The sequence below is a fragment of the Schistocerca serialis genome, chromosome 3, assembly GCF_023864345.2.
Source record: "Schistocerca serialis cubense isolate TAMUIC-IGC-003099 chromosome 3, iqSchSeri2.2, whole genome shotgun sequence".
NCBI lineage: Eukaryota > Metazoa > Arthropoda > Insecta > Orthoptera > Acrididae > Schistocerca > Schistocerca serialis.
Window position 1 is genome coordinate 231,616,212 of NC_064640.1, and position 20,238 is coordinate 231,636,449.

At 43.8% G+C, this 20,238-nt stretch overlaps 1 protein-coding gene across 2 annotated transcripts in view; it reads right to left on the reverse strand.

The window, feature by feature from the left end:
* Positions 1-13,773, reverse strand: part of LOC126471574 (protein turtle homolog B-like) — a 434,642-nt gene extending 420,869 nt beyond the window's left edge. For both annotated transcript variants that reach the window (XM_050099800.1, XM_050099798.1), the window contains exon 1: positions 13,629-13,773. In XM_050099800.1, coding sequence (XP_049955757.1) covers positions 13,629-13,695 — 67 coding nt within the window. In that variant the 5' untranslated portion in view covers positions 13,696-13,773. The remainder of the gene's footprint in view (positions 1-13,628) is intronic.
* Between the last annotated feature and the right edge of the window lie 6,465 nt (positions 13,774-20,238).

Sequence of the window (20,238 nt, forward strand, 5' to 3'; positions counted from 1 at the left end):
ATAGTGCTCAGAGCCATTTGAACCATTTTGAAACATGGGGTGACTATATTACTGTTTGTGGCCAGGAGGACTTGTAATGTTTCAAAAACAGTTGAAATCATGTTTGATATATTTACTGAGGGAAAACCATGTAATTTCGTTGGAATGAACTTAAAGACGGGAGACTGTTGTCTCTAAACGAGAAATTCAATAATAAAAACAATATCACGTGGTTGAAGGCAGTAATTCAAGATATTAGTAAGACTGTAGAAACGTAGACAACTTTTCAGGATTTTAATCCCAAGAGTTATAGCTGTGTTCATGCGCCAAAAACGTTAGAGCATCAACCATCGAAATCTTCCGCTCTTCAGGCTTTTGAATGCCAGTAACTACAATTTAAGATCCAATTTTCTGTTACCGAAGTTTAACCACGGTATTATTCGCCACAACAACATAGGCTTTTCATGGTTTCCTTATATCTATTAAAGCGAATGGAGGCTGGTTGCTTTGAAAAGCGAGTTGCCGATTTTCTTGCCAAGAATCTCCCAGCTCGAACTTGTGCTTCTCCAGTTACGTCAACTGGACGTGAAACCTATTATTTCTTACATCCTTAATATGACACTAGAATTGAAATAATTATAATTTAAATGTAATTTGATAGAATAAACATTTTGAAATGATGCGAAAAAACTTGAAGTAAACAATCCCCCTTGCAGTAAACATGGTACTGGTGCTCTGTACAGTGGTTTGCGGAGAATTTATGCAAATATAGGTGTAAGCCCCCATTGCTGGAAACACCATAAAAGATGAAACCGCAGCATCAGCTGGGTAACGTTCTCAAGAGTGAGGGGTTTTTATCGTTTCACAGAAAATTTTAAAGATGATTTAAGTGTGATATACGTCGTTTTCAACCTCCACGAATGTAAAAATTTATGTGCTGGATGCTACACAATGAATCTATGCTCTGAAAATTCATGTCAAACGGTCTTCAGTCATGAAAGGCGTTTTATGTAAAAGAGTATTGTCTGTAAACAAAGGAAATATTGATAAACATTTTAATATCAAAATGTACTGTTTCTTATGGTTTGCGGTACTGGTGTGTAACGGTGGCTAAGACAATGGATTCTTCTTCGGAAGACAGTAAATTAGATTTCCGCCTGTTTCAGTTAATACCCTCAACAAGGCCACGCCATGTTAGACCATAATCCTCTTAACTCTTCCTTCAATAATAATCGTGACATTGCAGTTAAAGTAAGTGTGGAGTGCTACATCACGGTCATTTGGGAGATACTTCTGTTCTCAGATTCATTGTACGAATATTCTCGCAGATTATTTTTTCATGTTCGCATGACATTACAAGACAAAAATGTATTGTTTTATCACACTTGCGATTAGACAAAAATGGTTCAAATGGCTCTGAGCACTATGAGACTTAACTGCTGAGGTCATCAGTACCCTAGAACTTGGAACTACTTAAACCTAACTAACCTAAGGACATTACACTCATCCATGCCCGAGGCAGGATTCGAACCTGCGACGTAGCGGTCGCGTTGTTCCAGACTGCAGCGCCTAGAACCGCTCGGCCATTTCGGCCAGCGCGATTAGACAGAGTTTGCAAGTAAAATACTAGCTAAAATCTTTCGAACCACTACAGAAAGGATTTAAGAGTGATTTTCATGCCAATAAATGAGAAATTATTTCGTCATAAAAAGATACTATTTGAACTGTCGCAAGATACGTTTGTTAGATACGACTGGACGTGAATTTGTGGCAGCAAAAGACCTACAATTACTTCTAACACGTTGGATCAACTGCCCACGCAGCCAGCAGAATCTTGGATCACATTCACATAATCCTCACGTCTGACACAGTTGTTAGCAGAGGTTAGTCTGGTCGCGGCCCTAACTGGCCACCCAGGTCAACTGATCTATCAGTGTGCGATTACTTTGTGTGGGGGAGCCCTTAAGTCTACGGTATATTGCAACAACTCTCATAGTCTTCCAAAACTGCAGCAGAACATTTCAGACGACACTGCAGCAAATCCAGCAGTCCAGCTTCGATCCGCCTTCAGCAACTTGGTGAGCAGCGCCCAAAAGTGCCAAGAGATGAACGGTGATCACTTTCAACATCTGATATAGTCAGGTTACTACCGCATTTTCTTTCCTCTGCTGTGGTTTTTGCTCCCTGGACTCTGTTCTCCGGGCCACTTTTATTTGCCCCATCCTATATACCCCATATAGAAAGGGGAAAGGTTATGTCAAAAATATCAAAAAGGACTTGACCAATTTATTTCAAATTTTTACACGATATTCGCCGGTCGCGGTGGTCTCGCGGTTCTAGGCGCGCAGTCCGGAACCGTGCGACTGCTACGGTCGCAGGTTCGAATCCTGCCTCGGGCATGGATGTGTGTGATGTCCTTAGGTTAGTTAGGTTTAAGTAGTTCTAAGTTCTAGGGGACTAATGACCACAGCAGTTGAGTCCCATAGTGCTCAGAGCCATTTGAACCATTTTTTTTACACGATATTCTAATGAACATTCGGATGGACATAGGCTATATATTTTAATGTATATAATATATAAATATGTATTTAATGTAGAAAGGGGAAAATCTGTTAATCAAAACCTCGAAAAGTACTTCACCGATTTACTTCAAATTTATGTATTTGAGTGATGATGCGGTTGGCACATCATGTAAACATGAAACGTAGAAAGGGGAAGGAAAGGGAAAGGATAGGTACTGTGACAATGCAATGAGGGAAGTTGAAAATATGTGCCAGACCGGGACTCGAATGCGGATTGATGCTTCTCATGGATGGTTGTCTTAAACACTTCGGCCATTCAGACACGGACTCTAACTGACAAATTTCCGATCTATCGCACGCACCCTTTCCCCTTCCTTCCACTTCCTACATTTCATCTTTACGTGTACATGTACATACAGGGTCTGGCAAATGAAAGTGGCCCGACGAGTAGATACGACTGGACGTGAATTTGTGGCAGCAAAAGACCTACAATTACTTCTAACACGTTGGATCAACTGCCCACGCAGCCAGCAGAATCTTGGATCACATTCACATAATCCTCACGTCTGACACAGTTGTTAGCAGAGGTTAGTCTGGTCGCGGCCCTAGCTGGCCACCCAGGTCAACTGATCTATCAGTGTGCCATCACGAGTGCTGTCTGTTACACTGATAAGCCAATACATTATGACCCCTACCCACCGCGACGTTGGATGCTGCCTGGTAGCGTTGCGGGCACGTGACGCGGTAACAAAAGTATGTAACCACTTAACCGGAGTATACACGGACGGTGAATCACTTTAGCGAAGATATGCGTTGCAAATTGGGAAATCCATTGAGATAAGCAACCTTGACAAAGAGCAGATTGTTATTATGCAGAGCCTGTGAACGAGTATCTCGAAAACGGCGAAGCTGGTCGGTTGTTCCCGTTCTACTGTCGTAAACACCTACGGAAAGAGGCAGAAGGACAGTGGAACCACCACTAGGCGCGGACATCTACGGGTCTTCACGGAACATGGGGTTCGGAGGTTTGTCTGCTATGTAAGAGTAGATGATTATCTGTAGCATCTCTGCCGAAAGAGCATAATACTGGTGCACGCACACGTGTTTCGGAGCACACTGCTCATCGTACATTGTTGAACATGGAGCTCTGCAGCACACCACCCCTACGTGTTCAAGTGTTGACCCAACGACATCGTCAATTACGATTTTATGGGCCACGGGACCATCGAGACTTGACAGTCGATCAATAGAAACGTGTCGGCTCTTCGGGTGAATCACATTTTTGCTTCACTAGGCTGATGGTCGTCTCCACAAACGCCGTCATCGACGTGAACGGCGGTTCGAAACGTGCAGCGCGCCAGAGACGCAGGCTGGTGGGAGCATTATTATGCAATGGGAGATGGTCTCCTGCGCTCGCATGGGACCTGTGGTGGTAACACAGCTGACAGCTGACAACCACCTGCATCCCTTCATGCATGGTGTCTTCCCGAGGGCTATGTCATCTTGTAGCTGTATAACTGTCCGTGTCTCGGAGCCAGAAACGTGCTACAATGGTATCAGGAGCATTATAGTTAACTCACGTTGACGTCTTGGTAACCAAATTCGCCTGATGCAAATCCTGTAGTAACCAAATTCGTCTGATGCAAATCCTGTAGTAACCAAATTCTCCTGATGCAAATCCTATGGAACCCATCTGGGTCGCTATGGGCGCCATCAACGTGTACGCAAATCAGTGGCCCGTTATTTACGCTAATTACATGACACATCTAATGCCACTATACCTCCACATACCTACAAAGAAACTGTCGGATCCGTGACACGCAGAATTGGTGGTGTATTTCTTTCCAAAGACGGACAAAGAAGCTATTAAGCAGGTGGTCATAATGTTTTGGTTCATCAGTGTATACATCAATTTTCGCCATTGCATTACCACAATGTCCTGTGCGTTAGCCCTCACTATTTAACAACCATCCTTTCCTTTTCCTTCCCCTTCCTACATTTCTTGTTAACTTCAGATTTTTACACAATACACTAATAATCATTCAGATGGACATCAGCTACATAATTATTAAACAACAATGTGCAGGTTTACTGTTAAAATCGACTGTGGAAAACAAAATGCTATGCTGTGAAAATATATGGTTTCGTTCTGTTATTCACAGTCAGTTTTAGCTAGATATCAGACATGTAAAGCATTACATAAATTGTTTCCCTCAAAGATATTCTTTCTCCAAATATATAATTTCGAGTGAACATTGTATACAGAACAATGTGCTGCTTTGTTTTCTTTCTCACCGTTGGTTTTACTAAAAACAGGTTCAAAATGGTTCAAATGGCTCTGAGCACTATGGGACTTAACTTCTGAGGTCATCAGTCCCCTAGAACTTAGAACCACTTAAACCTAACTAACCTAAGGACATCACACACATCCATGCCCGAGGCAGGAGTCGGACCTGCGACCGTAGCGGTAGCGCGGTTCCAGACTGTAGCGCCTAGAACCGCTCGGCCACTGCGGCCGGCTAAAAACAGGAAAGTTGCATTAATGGCTTATCGTCAATGATAAGAATACTAATACGGAATCTGAATCATCCGAAACATTGTAAATCTACCCATTCCCAGATAAAAATCATGCGACTGGTCTCAATCGATTTATCCATTCATTTTAAGCGACTTCAAGTCCCAATCAAGGTCTCGTTTGTAAACCAAGCGCAATGTCAGATATAGGGGTAAGAAGAGAGAAAGAGAGAGAGGAGAGGAGAGATGAACAGTGTGAGGGAGAGGAGATGATGCACAGAGAGAGGGGTGGAGGAGGAGGTGTAAAAAGAGAGGGGAGAGGAGGAGGAGGTGGGCAAAATAGGTGATAGGAGGAGACAGCCAGAGTTTAGGATGTACCGGGTGATCAAAAAGTCAGTATAAATTTTAAAACTTAATAAACCACGGAATAATGTAGATAGATTGGCTCTTCACAATAAAATTGGCATGCACACTCATCGAAGACAACGTGATTTAAATATCCATCACATCTACACTTCCTGGAAAAAGGAGTGAAGCACCCAGAATACATGGTCGGACGTGAATGTAATTTCGTTCAAGTACACACCATCGGCGGATGCATAAATCATTAGAGTTGCAATGCTCTGCGACAAGTAGAGAAGCCACGGGAGTGCATTAGTACGATGCGTGTTTTTTAAGTAAGTACCGTTTTGAAATTAAAAAAAAGAAGTATTGAGATATCTCAAAAATTTTATTTTTACATGAAAGCCTGTACCTTAATCTACTTTTCTACATAATTTCCATCAATATTGAGGCAGTTGTCATAACGTTGTACCAGTTTTTGAATACCCTCCTAATAGAAGTATGCCGCCTGACTTGTTAACCACCGCATCATGTCCACAGTTTGTTGGGACAGAAAAGGAGTATTGCTTGTGGAATTTCTGCCTCGTAATGAGACAATCAATGCAGCATCTTACTGTAAGACATTGCACAATCTGCGCCGTTCAATTCAGAACAAAAGACTTGCCAAGTTGAGCAAGGTACAGGCTTTCACGTAAAAATAAAATTATTGAGATATCTTAACACGTCTTTTTTTTTAATTTCAAAACGGTACTTACTTAAAAAACACGCATCGTACTAATGCACTCCCGTGGCTTCTCTACTTGTCACAGAGGATTGCAACTCTAATCATTTATGCACCCGCCGATGGTGTGTACTTGAACGAAATTACATTCACGTCCGACCATGTATTCTGGGTGCTTCACTCCTTTTTCCAGGAAGTGTAGATGTGATGGATATTTAAATCACGTTGTCTTCGATGAGTGTGCATGCCAATTTTATTGTGAAGAGCCATCCTTTCACTTACAGAAATCATGTACGTTCTTCAAAAATTGTATTTTATCAGAAGTTGTCATCCTACAGCCACCGCTCTAAAATCCTTTGTTTCCTAAACAGTGCGGTATTTGCAATCGATCCGGAAAATCTGCGTTAGTGTGATGGAACCAGGAGACAGATGGCCTTCTTCGATGTGGACACATCCGGTTGCACAGAAGGGAGCTGCACGTGAACGCAGCGGCTGGCTCTATTGACCCAGGGACCGGCGGCTGCTGCTATCTGGCCGCGAGCCACGCCGGCACGCCCACCCACTGCTATGTTTTTCTCGACGCACTCTCACACATGTTCATTTTTTGCCCTCACTTGTCATTTCCATCTCATACTACGACACGTAGAGCTTAACCCTTCACTCGTTTGTCTGTCGGCGGGCAGAACAACAGCGACCCTGAAGAATAAAAAGCAGACAAGCGAGTGAGGCTCACCACGAAACTGTAACTGCTTAAACTGTTTATTATCTCCTTACGATACTAAATACATTCGGTTACTATTGTCTCAATGTATTCTGCTACGGAAACACTTCGAAGTAGATTTCTCTGTATTTCATATTGTGTCTGATAGAGCCCGCTTTAGAAACCTGACACGTAAGCGTCATCGTCAGACTACGAGGCAACAAAGTTTAATTAAACGACTTTACAATAACGCCCTCTTTTCCCGTCCTGTTTTACTCCGATAACTTGCAGGAAATAAGATTTCAAAAAGAATGCCTCACAAAACAGGACGTGAAATTGTTGTCATATTCCTCACATCACAGCATCGCTCGCGTTTATCAACTCATTTCCAAAACTATAAATCCATATGTACAGCATTCCATTGTATTGTTTTTAATGCCTGAACTGAGCTCTTGTTGTATCACACTGAACTCAATAATAGTTCAAAATTTAAGATATTACTGGTAGATTCTTACTGAAAGTAAATTCAGCAACAATTAATTGTTAGTAGCGACTTTCCCCGGTTTTTCACGGGTAGCGCTGAGTATCTACGGCCTGACGACTTCTCTTGCGTAGGAGTAAAAAATTACACAGACGAATCTTTTTCGTGAAAGAGTCTCTGTTTTAGTGAAAACTGTATCAAAATTCCTACAGTATTTTCTGAGATTAGCCTTCACACACAAACTGAAAAATGCAGTCTGAGACTTTATAATATTTACAGCCGGCCGCGGTGGCCGAGCGGTTCTAGGCGCTTCAGTCCGGAACCACGCGACTGTTACGGTCGCAGGTTCAAATCCAGCCTCGGGCATGGATGTGTGTGATGACCTTAGATTTGTTAGGTTTAAGTAGGCCTAAGTTCTAGGAGACTGATGACCTCAGATGTTAAGTCCCATTGTGCTCAGAGCCATTTGAACCATTTATAATATTTACAGAATATATGTATAGATTCAGGTCAAGCTTTCCTGTTATCAGGCGTTGCAGTGGCCGTTAGCCTTACTGCTTTTCCCACCACATACCACCACCTCTGTAACCGACCAGCTGGTTCCCGTCATTGCCACGAGATGTCTCTCCAAACGCCAAATAAATATGGTACAGATAACAGTATATCACACATTACACATTCATCGTTACTATAATTGCAAATTATATACACAAACCCCCGTCTTGATCAGTCTGTCTATATTAGTGAAAACCATATCAAAATCCCTTTAGTAATTCCTGGGATTAGCTTTCATACACAGATTCACAGAAAAATGCGACGGGGAACTTTAGTAATACGTATAAATATTTATTAAACAGTGAAACTGGCCGTTTCAAACTGGCAGGCTCAGCTTCAGTCGGATGAACACATTTATGTAACATATAAAGGGTGTTTCGCAATGATGATTCAAGCTTTCAGGGCAGTTGGAATAGTTGAAGAAGAGCAAAATCTCGAAATTGTCCAGCGAGTTTTCAAAGTAACCACACGGACTTTTCGCCAGTAGAATAAGGAATACCAAGGAAAACCTAAATCAGGATGGCGCAAAGGGGTCTGAACTGCTCCACTCTTGAATACGAATTCAATAGCTCACTGAGGTAGTTTTCTCGATGAAGAAGATCTAATGTATCAATTTGAGGCAGGTCATCCTGGTCCACAAACGTCTGAGTACAAATTTGTACGACAAAATATGAAATTACCGTTGGTCTGTTAATGTTAAAAATCCTAGCGTATGACAACGTAGCACAAGGTTCCATCGTGTCCATTCGATAAACCCCAAAGTTTTTAAAGAATGCCACAGGCAGCGAGAATTCGCACCAGAAGATCTTCAGTCTCGACGGGCGTCTCATACATAAAACATTTCTCACGAACCCACAGGAAGAAACGACGTGCGTCCAAATCAGATGAACGAGCTAGTTACTAAACAGAATCATATATTCCATGTTTGCGACCAGCAGGTGCACTTTCATCTGTGACTCCGTCATGTTGGGACCACTAGCAAACCATTTGCAGTGCATTAGTGGTATTCACGCCCCCGTGTCTCATGGCATATGCCCACTTGTTGGTTTGCCTACCCTACAATGTTCCAATGAATTTTTTTATTACCTCGTAAATCCGTGTTTCCAAGGTTTTCGTGTTCCACTAGCAGTGTTATTCCACAATAGATTTAGCTTCTTAACATTGCTCTTAGACATTACCAGACCATAGTTCTCTGTTTAAAACTGATGTATTTGCACCATTTCCGCCACCCATGGAAGTTGTTAACATCAGTGCGGAACGCCACAAGATGTCAGCAGTCTTCATCTGAGGTGAATGTCTCTTGGGATGATGAGGCCGTTGAAAATTCTGCGTCGTTTCAGAGACACTGATTTATGCCGCTGAATTTCTTCATACTGGTCAAAATTAAAAGATAGGATAGATATTTTTCCAATTTAAGAGATACTTTAGTATAGAACAAAACACACACACACACACACACACACACACACACACACACACATATATATATATATATATATATATATATATATATATATATATATGGTGGTCCATTGATCGTGACCAGGCCAAAAATCTCACGAAATAAGCGTCAAACGAAAAAACTACAAAGAACGGAACTTGTCTAGCTTGAAGGGGGAAACCAGATGGCGCTATGGTTGGCCCGCTAGATGGCGCTGCCATAGGTCAAACGGATATCAACTGCGTTTTTTTAAAAATAAGAACCCCCATTTTTTATTACATATTCGTGTAGTACGTAAAGAAATATGAATGTTTTTTAGTTGGACCACTTATATACTTGATGGGGCGCTGTTTTTACTTTCACTAAAAATTCGCCTGTATTTTCATACGGCCACGATTTTGTCACGTAGTTTATAAAAAGTTTCAAAATAATAGTTTCTCATTTCTTTAGCTGTTCCCTTCGATGTTTACCTTCCTTGCGGCATGAGCTTCAGTTCCGGTAATTATTTTTCAGAAATGTAACGCAGATACGCAGAAATGATAAAGGAATGCCAAGATCTGACTCAATGGCTCAGCGATCAAACATTGGATTATATTTAGTAAAAAATACACTACTGCCCATTAAAATTGCTATACCACGAAGATGACGTGCAACATAAGCGAAATTTAACCGACAGGAAGAAGATGCTGTGATAAGCAAATGATTAGCTTTTCACAGCATTCACATAAGGTTGGCGCCGGTGGCGACACCTACAACGTGCCCACATGAGGAAAGTTTCCAACCAATTTCTCATACACAAACAGCTGTTGACCGGCGTTGCCAGGTGAAACGTTGTTGCGATGCCTCGTGTGAAGAGGAGAAATGCGTACCATCACGTTTCCGACTTTGATAAAGGTCGGATTGTAGCCTACCGCGATTGCGATTTATCGTATCGCGACATTGCTGCTCGCGTTAGTTCAGATCCAATGACTGTTAGCAGAATATGGAATCGGTGGGTTCAGAAGGGTAATACGGAACACCGTTCTGGATCCCAACGGCCTGGTATAACTAGCAGTCGAGATGACGTGCATCTTATCTGCATGGTTGTAACGAATCGTGCAGCCACGTCTCGATCCCTGAGTCAACAGATGGGGACGTTTGCAGGACAACAACCATCTGCACGAACAGTTCGACGACGTTTGCAGCAGCATGGACTATCAGCTCGGAGACGATGGCTGCTGTTACCCTTGACGCTGCATCACAGACAGGAGCGCCTGCGATAGTGTACTCAACGACGAACCTGGGTGCACGAATGGCAAAACGTCATTTTTTCGGATGAATCTAGGTTCTGTTTACAGCATCGTGATGGTCGCATCCTTGTTTGGCGACATCGCGGTGAACGCACATTGGAAGCGTGTATTCGTCATCGTCATACTGGCGTATCACCCGGCGTCATGGTATGGGATGCCGTTGGTTGCACGTCTCGGTCACCTCTTGTTCGCATTGACGGCACTTTGAACAGTCGACGTTACATTTCAGATGTATTACAACCCGTGGCTCTACCCTTCATTCGATCCCTGTGAAACCCTACATTTCTGCAGGATAATGCACGACCGCATGTTGCAGGTCCTGTACGGGCCTTTCTGGAAACAGAATATGTTCGACTGCTGCCCTGGCCAGCACATTCTCCAGATCTCTCACCGATTGAAAACGTCTGGTCAGTGGTGGCCGAGCAAATGGCTCGTCACAACACGCCAGTCACTACTCTTGAACTGTGGTATCGTGTTGTAGCTGCATGGGCAGCTGTAACTGTACACACCATCCAAGCTCTGTTTGACTCAATGCCCAGGCGTATCAAGGCCGTTATTACGGCCAGAGGTGGTTGTTCTGGGTACTGATTTCTCGGGATCTATGCACCCAAATTGCGTGAAAATGTAATCACATGTCAGTTCTAGTATAATATATTTGCCCAATGAATACCCGTTTATCATGTGCATTTCTTCTTGGTGTAGCAGTTTTAATGGCCAGTAGTGTAGCTTGAATCCCATTTCGGAAATCTCAATTTACCTCAGCTGTATTATCTTTAATCGATGTAGGCATTACTTCAACGCTTCCTTCAAGCAGTTCATGACCGAGTCACCGAGCGTGCAAGCACAGTGTGTGAGATACATCAACATTCAAATAACCGTACCAGCTTCCGGATTTGGGTTTCCCGCTGCTTCACTAAGTAAACGGAGACTTATGAAGTGATTTTTCCTTCAAGAAATGAGCTTTTTCTCCGTCGCAATTGACCTCCCTATCGACGGAAAACTAAACCCTAACAAACTTGTACGACAAATTTCCTCCAACATCCTTGAAAGTCTCAATGAGTAAGCGTTTATATCCTGCCGTGCGTCACAATAGGACAACAGGTGTACACTTAACAAACACGTTTGAAAATGGTGTATTAAATTGGGAAAATAAACTTTCTTCCCAAATCAAAGCGCCGGTTGCGTATGAATCAATATTCCTACCACCAATCCGCCTTTCTGACTTGTTAATTCATACGTGTGTAATCTAGAGAACGCTCATAAACCATTTCACCTTCGTTCCATAAAATTAGCAAACTTCTAAGGAATCATATTTCTATTCGTAGTACCATTCCCTGTATTTATTGAAAGTATATACATAGAAAACTATCGGCTTTGTTTCCGATGACCATACAAGCTAACTCCAGCTAAATGTACAAGTTTCCTTAATGGTTAAAACACTTAACTCAGTTTGAACCCGGCCATCTTGATGTAAATGTTCCATCGTGTCTGTACATACTTTCAGGCGAAGTCTACTACAGTTCCTTTAAAAAGCTGTCTATCAGTACCTTGTATCATTATTGTCAATTGGTCTACACTTCCATCTCCAATGTGCAGTGACGGAGTGGTTAAGCGTGATATAAAAAAACAGTTCCTCGTCAACGTTTCACTAACAGAATCCATTGTTTTACGTGTTCTTTGCTTCGACTATCCATAAATAAATTCTGCTATTCTATATTTTAGATTATTGCTGTATTCATTCCTATAGCCGATCGTCCTTTTATTGTTCTCCTTAACCGGAAGTACCAAATAAGCATGACAGCAGATGTACGAGATCCAGGCACTTACGTATTACATAAACAGAGGTTTGCGATACACACAGATTAAGGATGTCAGAAAGGACGAATAAGGGTAATGAAGCTGGATTTGAATGAATCGCCCTTTCCCATTGTCAGGAGGGACCAGACAAACATCAGAAAACGAAATTTGTTATTTCATCAACTTCTTAGGCAACTCCTTCAGGATTCTCCATCTTCCACTTTTTTATTCCAAAATAACTTTCAGTCGAATCACACAAGCAGATACAGTAAAAGAAACATTACATTTTTAACTTTGCTGCAGAGGAGTCACCTTCCGTCGCCCAAAAATGCCATTTCTAGTGTATGAACCACCATTCTGCACTGTCGTTTATTGGACAGAAGGTAAATCGTTAATACATTCGTTAATTCAATGAGAGGGATCTCCTTCTGAGTTTCAAAATTCTTGACTCCTAAGAACTAATTGTTTGACTTTTCCCCTTTGAGGAAAATTTTTTTGTCAAACACGAAAGTACAGTACTTTCAAAAAATTTCCGACAGTATAAGATACTGTACAGTTTTTTCTGGAAGATCAAACAAATACAGCAAACCTTATGTCACCTTGTTGCCAAAGTATTCTACGGTCGTATCATAACCTTTTGTCCTGAAATTAGTCTTTGCGTGTCGTGCACAGCGGAATAATGTTGTCATTCAAAACGAGAAATTCTTATGAACTGTAAGTAAATATGTGACGCGAGTACCGTTCCAGAAACCTAAAGTAAAAAGTGCCCGTAAAACGTGGGAAAAAACAACACAATAACAATAATATTTACGTTAGCCACAGCATCTGTATCGCACTGGCTCTTAGATTTATAGACCATTATCAATCCAAAATAATGGTACCGGTGTAGAATATTTGTAACAAATGTTTCCAATTAAAATCTGTTTTACTACTTAGTACATTAGTATTCAAGAAGCAGATCACTTGTTTACACTGCAGCTAATAGAAGTGAATCAGTAGTCGTGGACGTAGTAATTGGCTTTCGGGGATGAGTTTAATATCTTTCTTTGACCAGTTTCTTTAAAATTTCTCCTCGAGATAACCCTCAGTCCGCAATGAACATTAGCTAACAGCTACTTGCCGTAACTGTTGGTATTTACGGCAGGAACTGGGCTGAAATGTTTCGGAAGTACTTTCTCGTGTTTCGTTACAGAGTGAGTGCACGTCACGTGAGGATCCCGCCTGCTACAGCACGTAACGTATCTCTGATCGATTTGGCATCGGCCAGCTCCGGGCGGCTCTGTCTACCTGCGGGAGCGAGGAGCAGGACCAGCAGCAGCAGGCGGAAGGCAGCCCGGCGCATCCCGCATCTCATCCGAGGCGTCGGCAGCGCTCAGGCGCCGGCGGGCCGCCGGTGGGCGCGCGCGCACATGACTACGTCTGCTCGCGCCGGCCGCTGGGCCGCGACTGACGGGCGGGGCTGGCTGCAACGACCGCAGCGCCTCCCGGCCGACGCCAGCGCCGCGACGCGCCGCCAGCGCGCATCGATTCTTGCCGCCGATGCCAAGGCGTAGTTAGCTTCTCCATTTATTTTCGCTTCTAAAGACGCCTCTTCTTTTCTAGCAGCCGATAGTAACCAATAAAACAGTTCACTGAGGTCTTTATTCGCTCCCACAGTAGAGACTCAACACGACATAGGCCTTAGCCATAAAAGAGTTTCATGATAAACACAGAGGTAGCACAAAAAGTATTGTTGCTGTATTCTCTGCACCTTTCGTTAATCAGTAGAATAAACGGCTAAAACTACAAACCGACCGTCATTAGGATTGCATCCATTCACAATACTTCACACCTACAAAGCCTTAATCCCCTCTTATGGCACTGTCTTCTGGGTTTCGGGTCCACCACAGTTTCACCACTTGCATCGGATCCTCAAACGCCACGCACTCCGCCTCGCCCTCTGTACCGTTTACGATTCTCCACTAGGTTCCTACGTGAACTCTCGTCTCTCCCACACTGAACACCTCCGAATTTCCTACACTCCCTGCAAACTTGGCACAACCCATTCTATCGTTTCATTCATGATTATCAGTCCTTGTTTTGTTCTGCGCTTGGGCAAACACATACCAGCTTACCAACCTTATACCTAAACACTCTCCATATCCTATTCCAACTAAACTGTAAACATCATCCACTACCAGGCCATGAAATCCTCTCAGAGATCTGCCCTCCTTCCATCTTTCACAAAGTACTCCATTTTCTCTCCATGCCAAGGCTCCTATCTATCAGCTTCTCCCCTCTTCTCACACATACACTTACACTTAGGTGAAGATAGTCATGGTTTACCTCATAATGTCGTGTCGGACCTCCTTATGCCCGTCGTTGTGCAGCGACCCGGCGTAGCATGAACCGAACAAGTCGCTGGAAGTCCGCTGCAGAAATAAATTTTCAGTGGGATTCATGTCGGGCATTTTGGTGGCCAAATCATTCGCTCAAATTGTCCAGAATATTTTTCAAACCAATCGCGAACAATTGTGGGGCGGTGATATGACATCGTTGTTTGAGAACTGAATGGCTGCAAATGGTCTGCAAGTAGCCGACCATGATCATTACCAGTCAATGATCCGTTCAGTTGGATCAGGGGACCCAACCCATTCCATGCGAACACAGCCCATATCATCTGGAGTCACTACCAGCTTGCACAGTGCCTGGCTGACAACTTTGGTCCGTGACTTCTTAAGGTCTGCGCCGCACTCGAACGCAGCCATCAGCTCTTAACAACTGAAATCGGGGTTCATCTGCCCAGGCCATGGTTTTCCAGTCGTCTAATGTTCAACCAATTTGCTCAAGAACCAAGGAGAGGCGCTGCTGGCGCTGTCGTGCTTTTAGCAAAGCCACTCGCGTCGGTAGTCTGCTGCCATAGCCCATTAATGCAGAATTTCACCCCACTGGCTAAGCGGATACGTTCATCGCACGTCCCACATCGATTTCTGCGGTTATTTCACGCAGTGTTGCTTGTCTGTTAGTCCTTCGGTAGAGAAGGAAAGAATAACAGTATGCTGATACTGTTTGGACGCGTTTGGTTATAACGTCACCATAGTTCACGTTCCTGCTTTTACCGCAAGCACGTCGGTAACACACGAATGCCACTAACTGACAACTCTACGTAAGTGCCGGTGCTCTCGGTTGTTAAGTGAAGGCCGTTGGTCACAGCGTTGTCCGTGGTGAGAGGCAATGCATGAAATTTGATATTCTCGGCAATACAGATCTTGGAAAATTCAATTCTCTGACAATTTCAGAAACGGAATGTCACATGCGCCTAGTTCCAACTACCATTCTGCGATCAAAGTCTGTCAGTAACCTTTTCACATGAGTCAACTGAGCACGAATGACAACTCCACCAATACATGCTGTTTTATACCTTGTGTACGCTATGCTACCGTCATCTGTATATGTGCATATCGCTATCCCATTACTTTCGTCACCTCACTGTATAAAGGGCGATCTGTTTTGAGGCCGATGCTGCAGCGTATATGTAACGTGGCGCGGCTTCGACGTGGGTATACAGGGTGGTCAGAAACCCTTGTAAGGCTTCTACAGGGTAAGTTTGTTGGGAAATAATTGTTAATAAAAAAATTCGATACGTTGCTCGTTTCCGAGCTAACTATTCAAGTTAGCCAATAAGGCCGTTGCGCGCGCAAATTCAAGCTGCCCATAAGATGCATTTAATGTCAGTTTTTCTCAGATAGTTGTTGATAGCGCACAAGACTGCTCAGCCTCTGTATGGGGCTCGATCCTTACTACAGTCTCACGTCCAATTTTTTTATCTTTTGTTCGATTTTAGGAAACCAACCGAAGAAAACGTTTGGCGACAACACCTTTGGTGGACCACTTGAATTTGCGCGCGCAATGGGGTGATTGACTAACTTCATTGCTAATTAATTCGGAAACGTCGCAATGTATCGAACTTTTTTCTTAACAGTTATTTCTAAGCACAGCCTACCCCGTAACACCCTTACAAGTTTTTCGGAAAACACCGACATGTAGGCAAGTGTTCGTTAGGATAGAGGTCAGGAGCGGAGGGCGTTGTAAAATGAAAAGTAATGAAGTGGAATGGACCCAGTTTATTCCTGTAACGATGATACATTGGTGCCTACGTAGGGCTGAGCAGCCCCAAGAGGGGTTGCCGTCTGCTCATCAGAGAGGCAGAGGCTAGAGGAGCGACTACTCGCCGGCCGCGGTGGTCTAGCGGTTCTAGGCGCTCAGTCCGGAACCGCGTGACTGCTACGGTCGCAGGTTCGAATCCTGCCTCGGGCATGGACGTGTGTGATGTCCTTAGGTTAGTTAGGTTTCAGTAGTTCTAAGTTCTAGGGGACTGATGACCACAGATGTTAAGTCCCATAGTGCTCAGAGCCATTTGAACCATTTGAAGCGACTACTCGGGGCCGAGGTCTGAAGCTAAGAGAGCGCGGAGCTGTTTCCAAGCCGCCCTCGCCGCTCCCGGCCGCGTCCCCACGTGATCACACGATTAGTCTCTGATTGGAGGATTGATTCCGCCAACGCGCCTTGCTAGTAGCGTACCCCCGTCAGCGCAACCAACCCGTGGGACTTGAGTCTGACCGAGGAGCACGTGGCAGGAATGTGCCGACCATGGTCTTCCGCCCAGCTCCTTCCACCACAGTATGCCCAACGAGCAACGGCCGAACATTGTTGTTGTTGTTGTTGTGGTCTTCAGTCCTGAGACTGGTTTGATGCAGCTCTCCATGCTACTCTATCCTGTGCAAGCTTTTTCATCTCCCAGTACCTACTGCAACCTACATCCTTCTGAATCTGCTTAGTGTATTCATCTCTTGGTCTCCCTCTACGATTTTTACCCTCCACGCTGCCCTCCAATACTAAATTGGTGATCCCTTGATGCCTCAGAACATGTCCTACCAACCGATCCCTTCTTCTGGTCAAGTTGTGCCACAAACTTCTCTTCTCCCCAATCCTATTCAATACTTCCTCATTAGTTATGTGATCTACCCATCTAATCTTCAGCATTCTTCTGTAGCACCACATTTCGAAAGCTTCTATTCTCTTCTTGTCCAAACTATTTATCGTCCATGTTTCACTTCCATACATGGCTACACTCCATACGAATACTTTCAGAAATGACTTCCTGACACTTAAATCAATACTGGATGTTAACAAATTTCTCTTCCTCAGAAACGCTTTCCTTGCCATTGCCAGCCTACATTTTATATCCTCTCTACTTCGACCATCATCAGTTATTTTGCTCCCCAAATAGCAAAACTCCTTTACTACTTTAAGTGCCTCATTTCCTAATCTAATTCCCTCAGCATCACCCGACTTAATTAGACTACATTCCATTATCCTTGTTTTGCTTTTGTTGATGTTCATCTTATATCTTCCTTTCAAGACACTGTCCATTCCATTCAACTGCTCTTCCAAGTCCTTTGCTGTCTCTGACAGAATTACAATGTCATCGGCGAACCTCAAAGTTTTTATTTCTTCTCCATGAATTTTAATACCTACCCCGAATTTTTCTTTTGTTTCCTTTACTGCTTGCTCAATATACAGATTGAACAACATCGGGGAGAGGCTACAACCCTGTCTTACTCCCTTCCCAACCACTGCTTCCCTTTCATGTCCCTCGACTCTTATAACTGCCATCTGGTTTCTGTACAAATTGTAAATAGCCTTTCGCTCCCTGTATTTTACCCCTGCCACCTTTAGAATTTGAAAGAGAGTATTCCAGTCAACATTGTCAAAAGCTTTCTCTACGGCCGAACATTATGCATGGAAAATTTATTTAATAAAATTTTGTCGGCAATGATCCCTCTTGGGGGGTCTCCTCCCTTCACACAAGGGACTAGTGTGGCATTCGTGTGTTAACGACTTTCGTGCGGTAAATGTGGGAACGTGAACTATGGCGACGTTATTACCAAATGCGTCCAGATAGAGCCAACGTACTGTTATTCTTCTTTTGCTACCGAATGACTTCCATCGGTAGAATCCATCGGTGAACCAAGAATGTGTATGGGGCAGCATGTCTGTCGAAAACCAGCGTTTTGGAATGGTGCGCCAAGGGTGCTGCTGCTTCATGATAACGCACGTCCCTGTATTTTCAGTAAAGCTAACAGCTCTGTTTTTATAAAGACTTTCGCCAGTTAATTTTATTTTTAAAAAGGCAGCAGTGCCTCACCTTAAATCTTCAATGTGCAGCTACTGCTCATCAGAGACGAGGTTATCCTCATTAGTGCCCAGGAAAGTTTGATAGACCGTTCGACTGTAAAGAGTGAATGTTCGCTGATGACGCTGTAGCGTACGGGAAGAGTTGTCGTTGAGTCAATGTAGGAGGGTAGAGGATGGCTTACACACAATTTCTGATTAGGATAATGAATGGCAGTGTGGTCTAAATCTGTATTCCGCAAACCATCCTGCGGCATGTGACGGAGGGTACTTTGTGTACCACTGTCACATCATTCACTCCCCCTCCGCCTCCACCCCTCTTCTTTCCTGGGGCCTAGCTCACGGGAAGAGCGATTGCCGATAAACCTCCCTTTGGGCTAATTTTATCCTCATGGTCTTTTCGCGAGATATACGTAAGAGGAGCAATAGATTTGTTGACTCTTCTAGGACCGTACGCTCTCGAGACTTCAACTTCCATCCACACCGTGATGCGGAACGCCTGTCTTGCAGCGTGTGCCACTGGAGTTGGTTATCATCTCTGTGACGCTTTCGTGCTTACTAAATGAATCTGTAACGAAATGCGCCATTCTTCTTTCGATCTTTTCCATTTTATCTATCAGTCCTATCTGAATGTTTTGTAAGCCACATCCTTTGTTCATGGCCTACATTTCCTGAGGATTCTTTTAAAGAATCTCAGTCAAGCATCAACCTTACTCGCGACTGATTGTATGTGATTGAAATCGCTCCGTACGCATACAATGAAGTATTTTATGGAAATAACTGCTTCCATTCATTGCTCTGCTGTTGTGTAATCACACAATAAATGTTCTTCCTGCCTATTTATTCGCAATGCGTTACATTTGTGTATGCTGAGGGTCAATTGCCACTCCCTGCACCCACTCCCTGCACCAAGAGTCGATCCTCTCCGGGGTTTCCTGCATTTCACTACAGTTTTCTAGCGTTGCGACTTCTGCATATGCAACAGCGTTTTCCGCGAGGAAAAGCCTCGTGGAACTTCCGACGTTGCCTATTTGGTCATCTGTACACAGGGTGAACATTAATAAAACCGAAAAACAGCAGGTACGTATTCCTGTCTAGAAATGGAGGTTCAAATGGTTCAAATGGCTCTGAGCACTATGGGACTCAACTGCTGAGGTCATTAGTCCCCTAGAACTTAGAACTAGTTAAACCTAACTAACCTAAGGACATCACAAACATCCATGCCCGAGGCAGGATTCGAACCTGCGACCGTAGCGGTCTTGCGGTTCCAGACTGCAGCGCCTTTAACCGCACGGCCACTTCGGCCGGCAGAAATGGAGGAAAAAAGGTCATATGAAAATGTGTTCGGAAATACATCGTTGCCACGGTAGATGGAGCTGACAAGTGAAAGTTTCTCTAACCACGTTCCGTGTGTTCCTTGTGTGTTGCACGCTGGTTATTGACGCAGCGTACTGTAAGCAGCAAAACAAGCCGATATGGTGTTTGTGTACGGCCAAGCATATGGAAATGGACGAAAAAAAATGGTTCTGAGCACTATGGGACTTAATATCCGTGGTCATCAGTCCCCTAGAACTTAGAACTACTTAAACCTAACTAAGGACATCACACACATCCATGCCCGAGGCAGGATTCGAACCTGCGACCGCAGCAGTCGCGCGGTTCCGGACTGAGCGCCTAGAACCGCTAGACCACCGTGGCCGGCGAAATGGACGAAAGGCAGCAC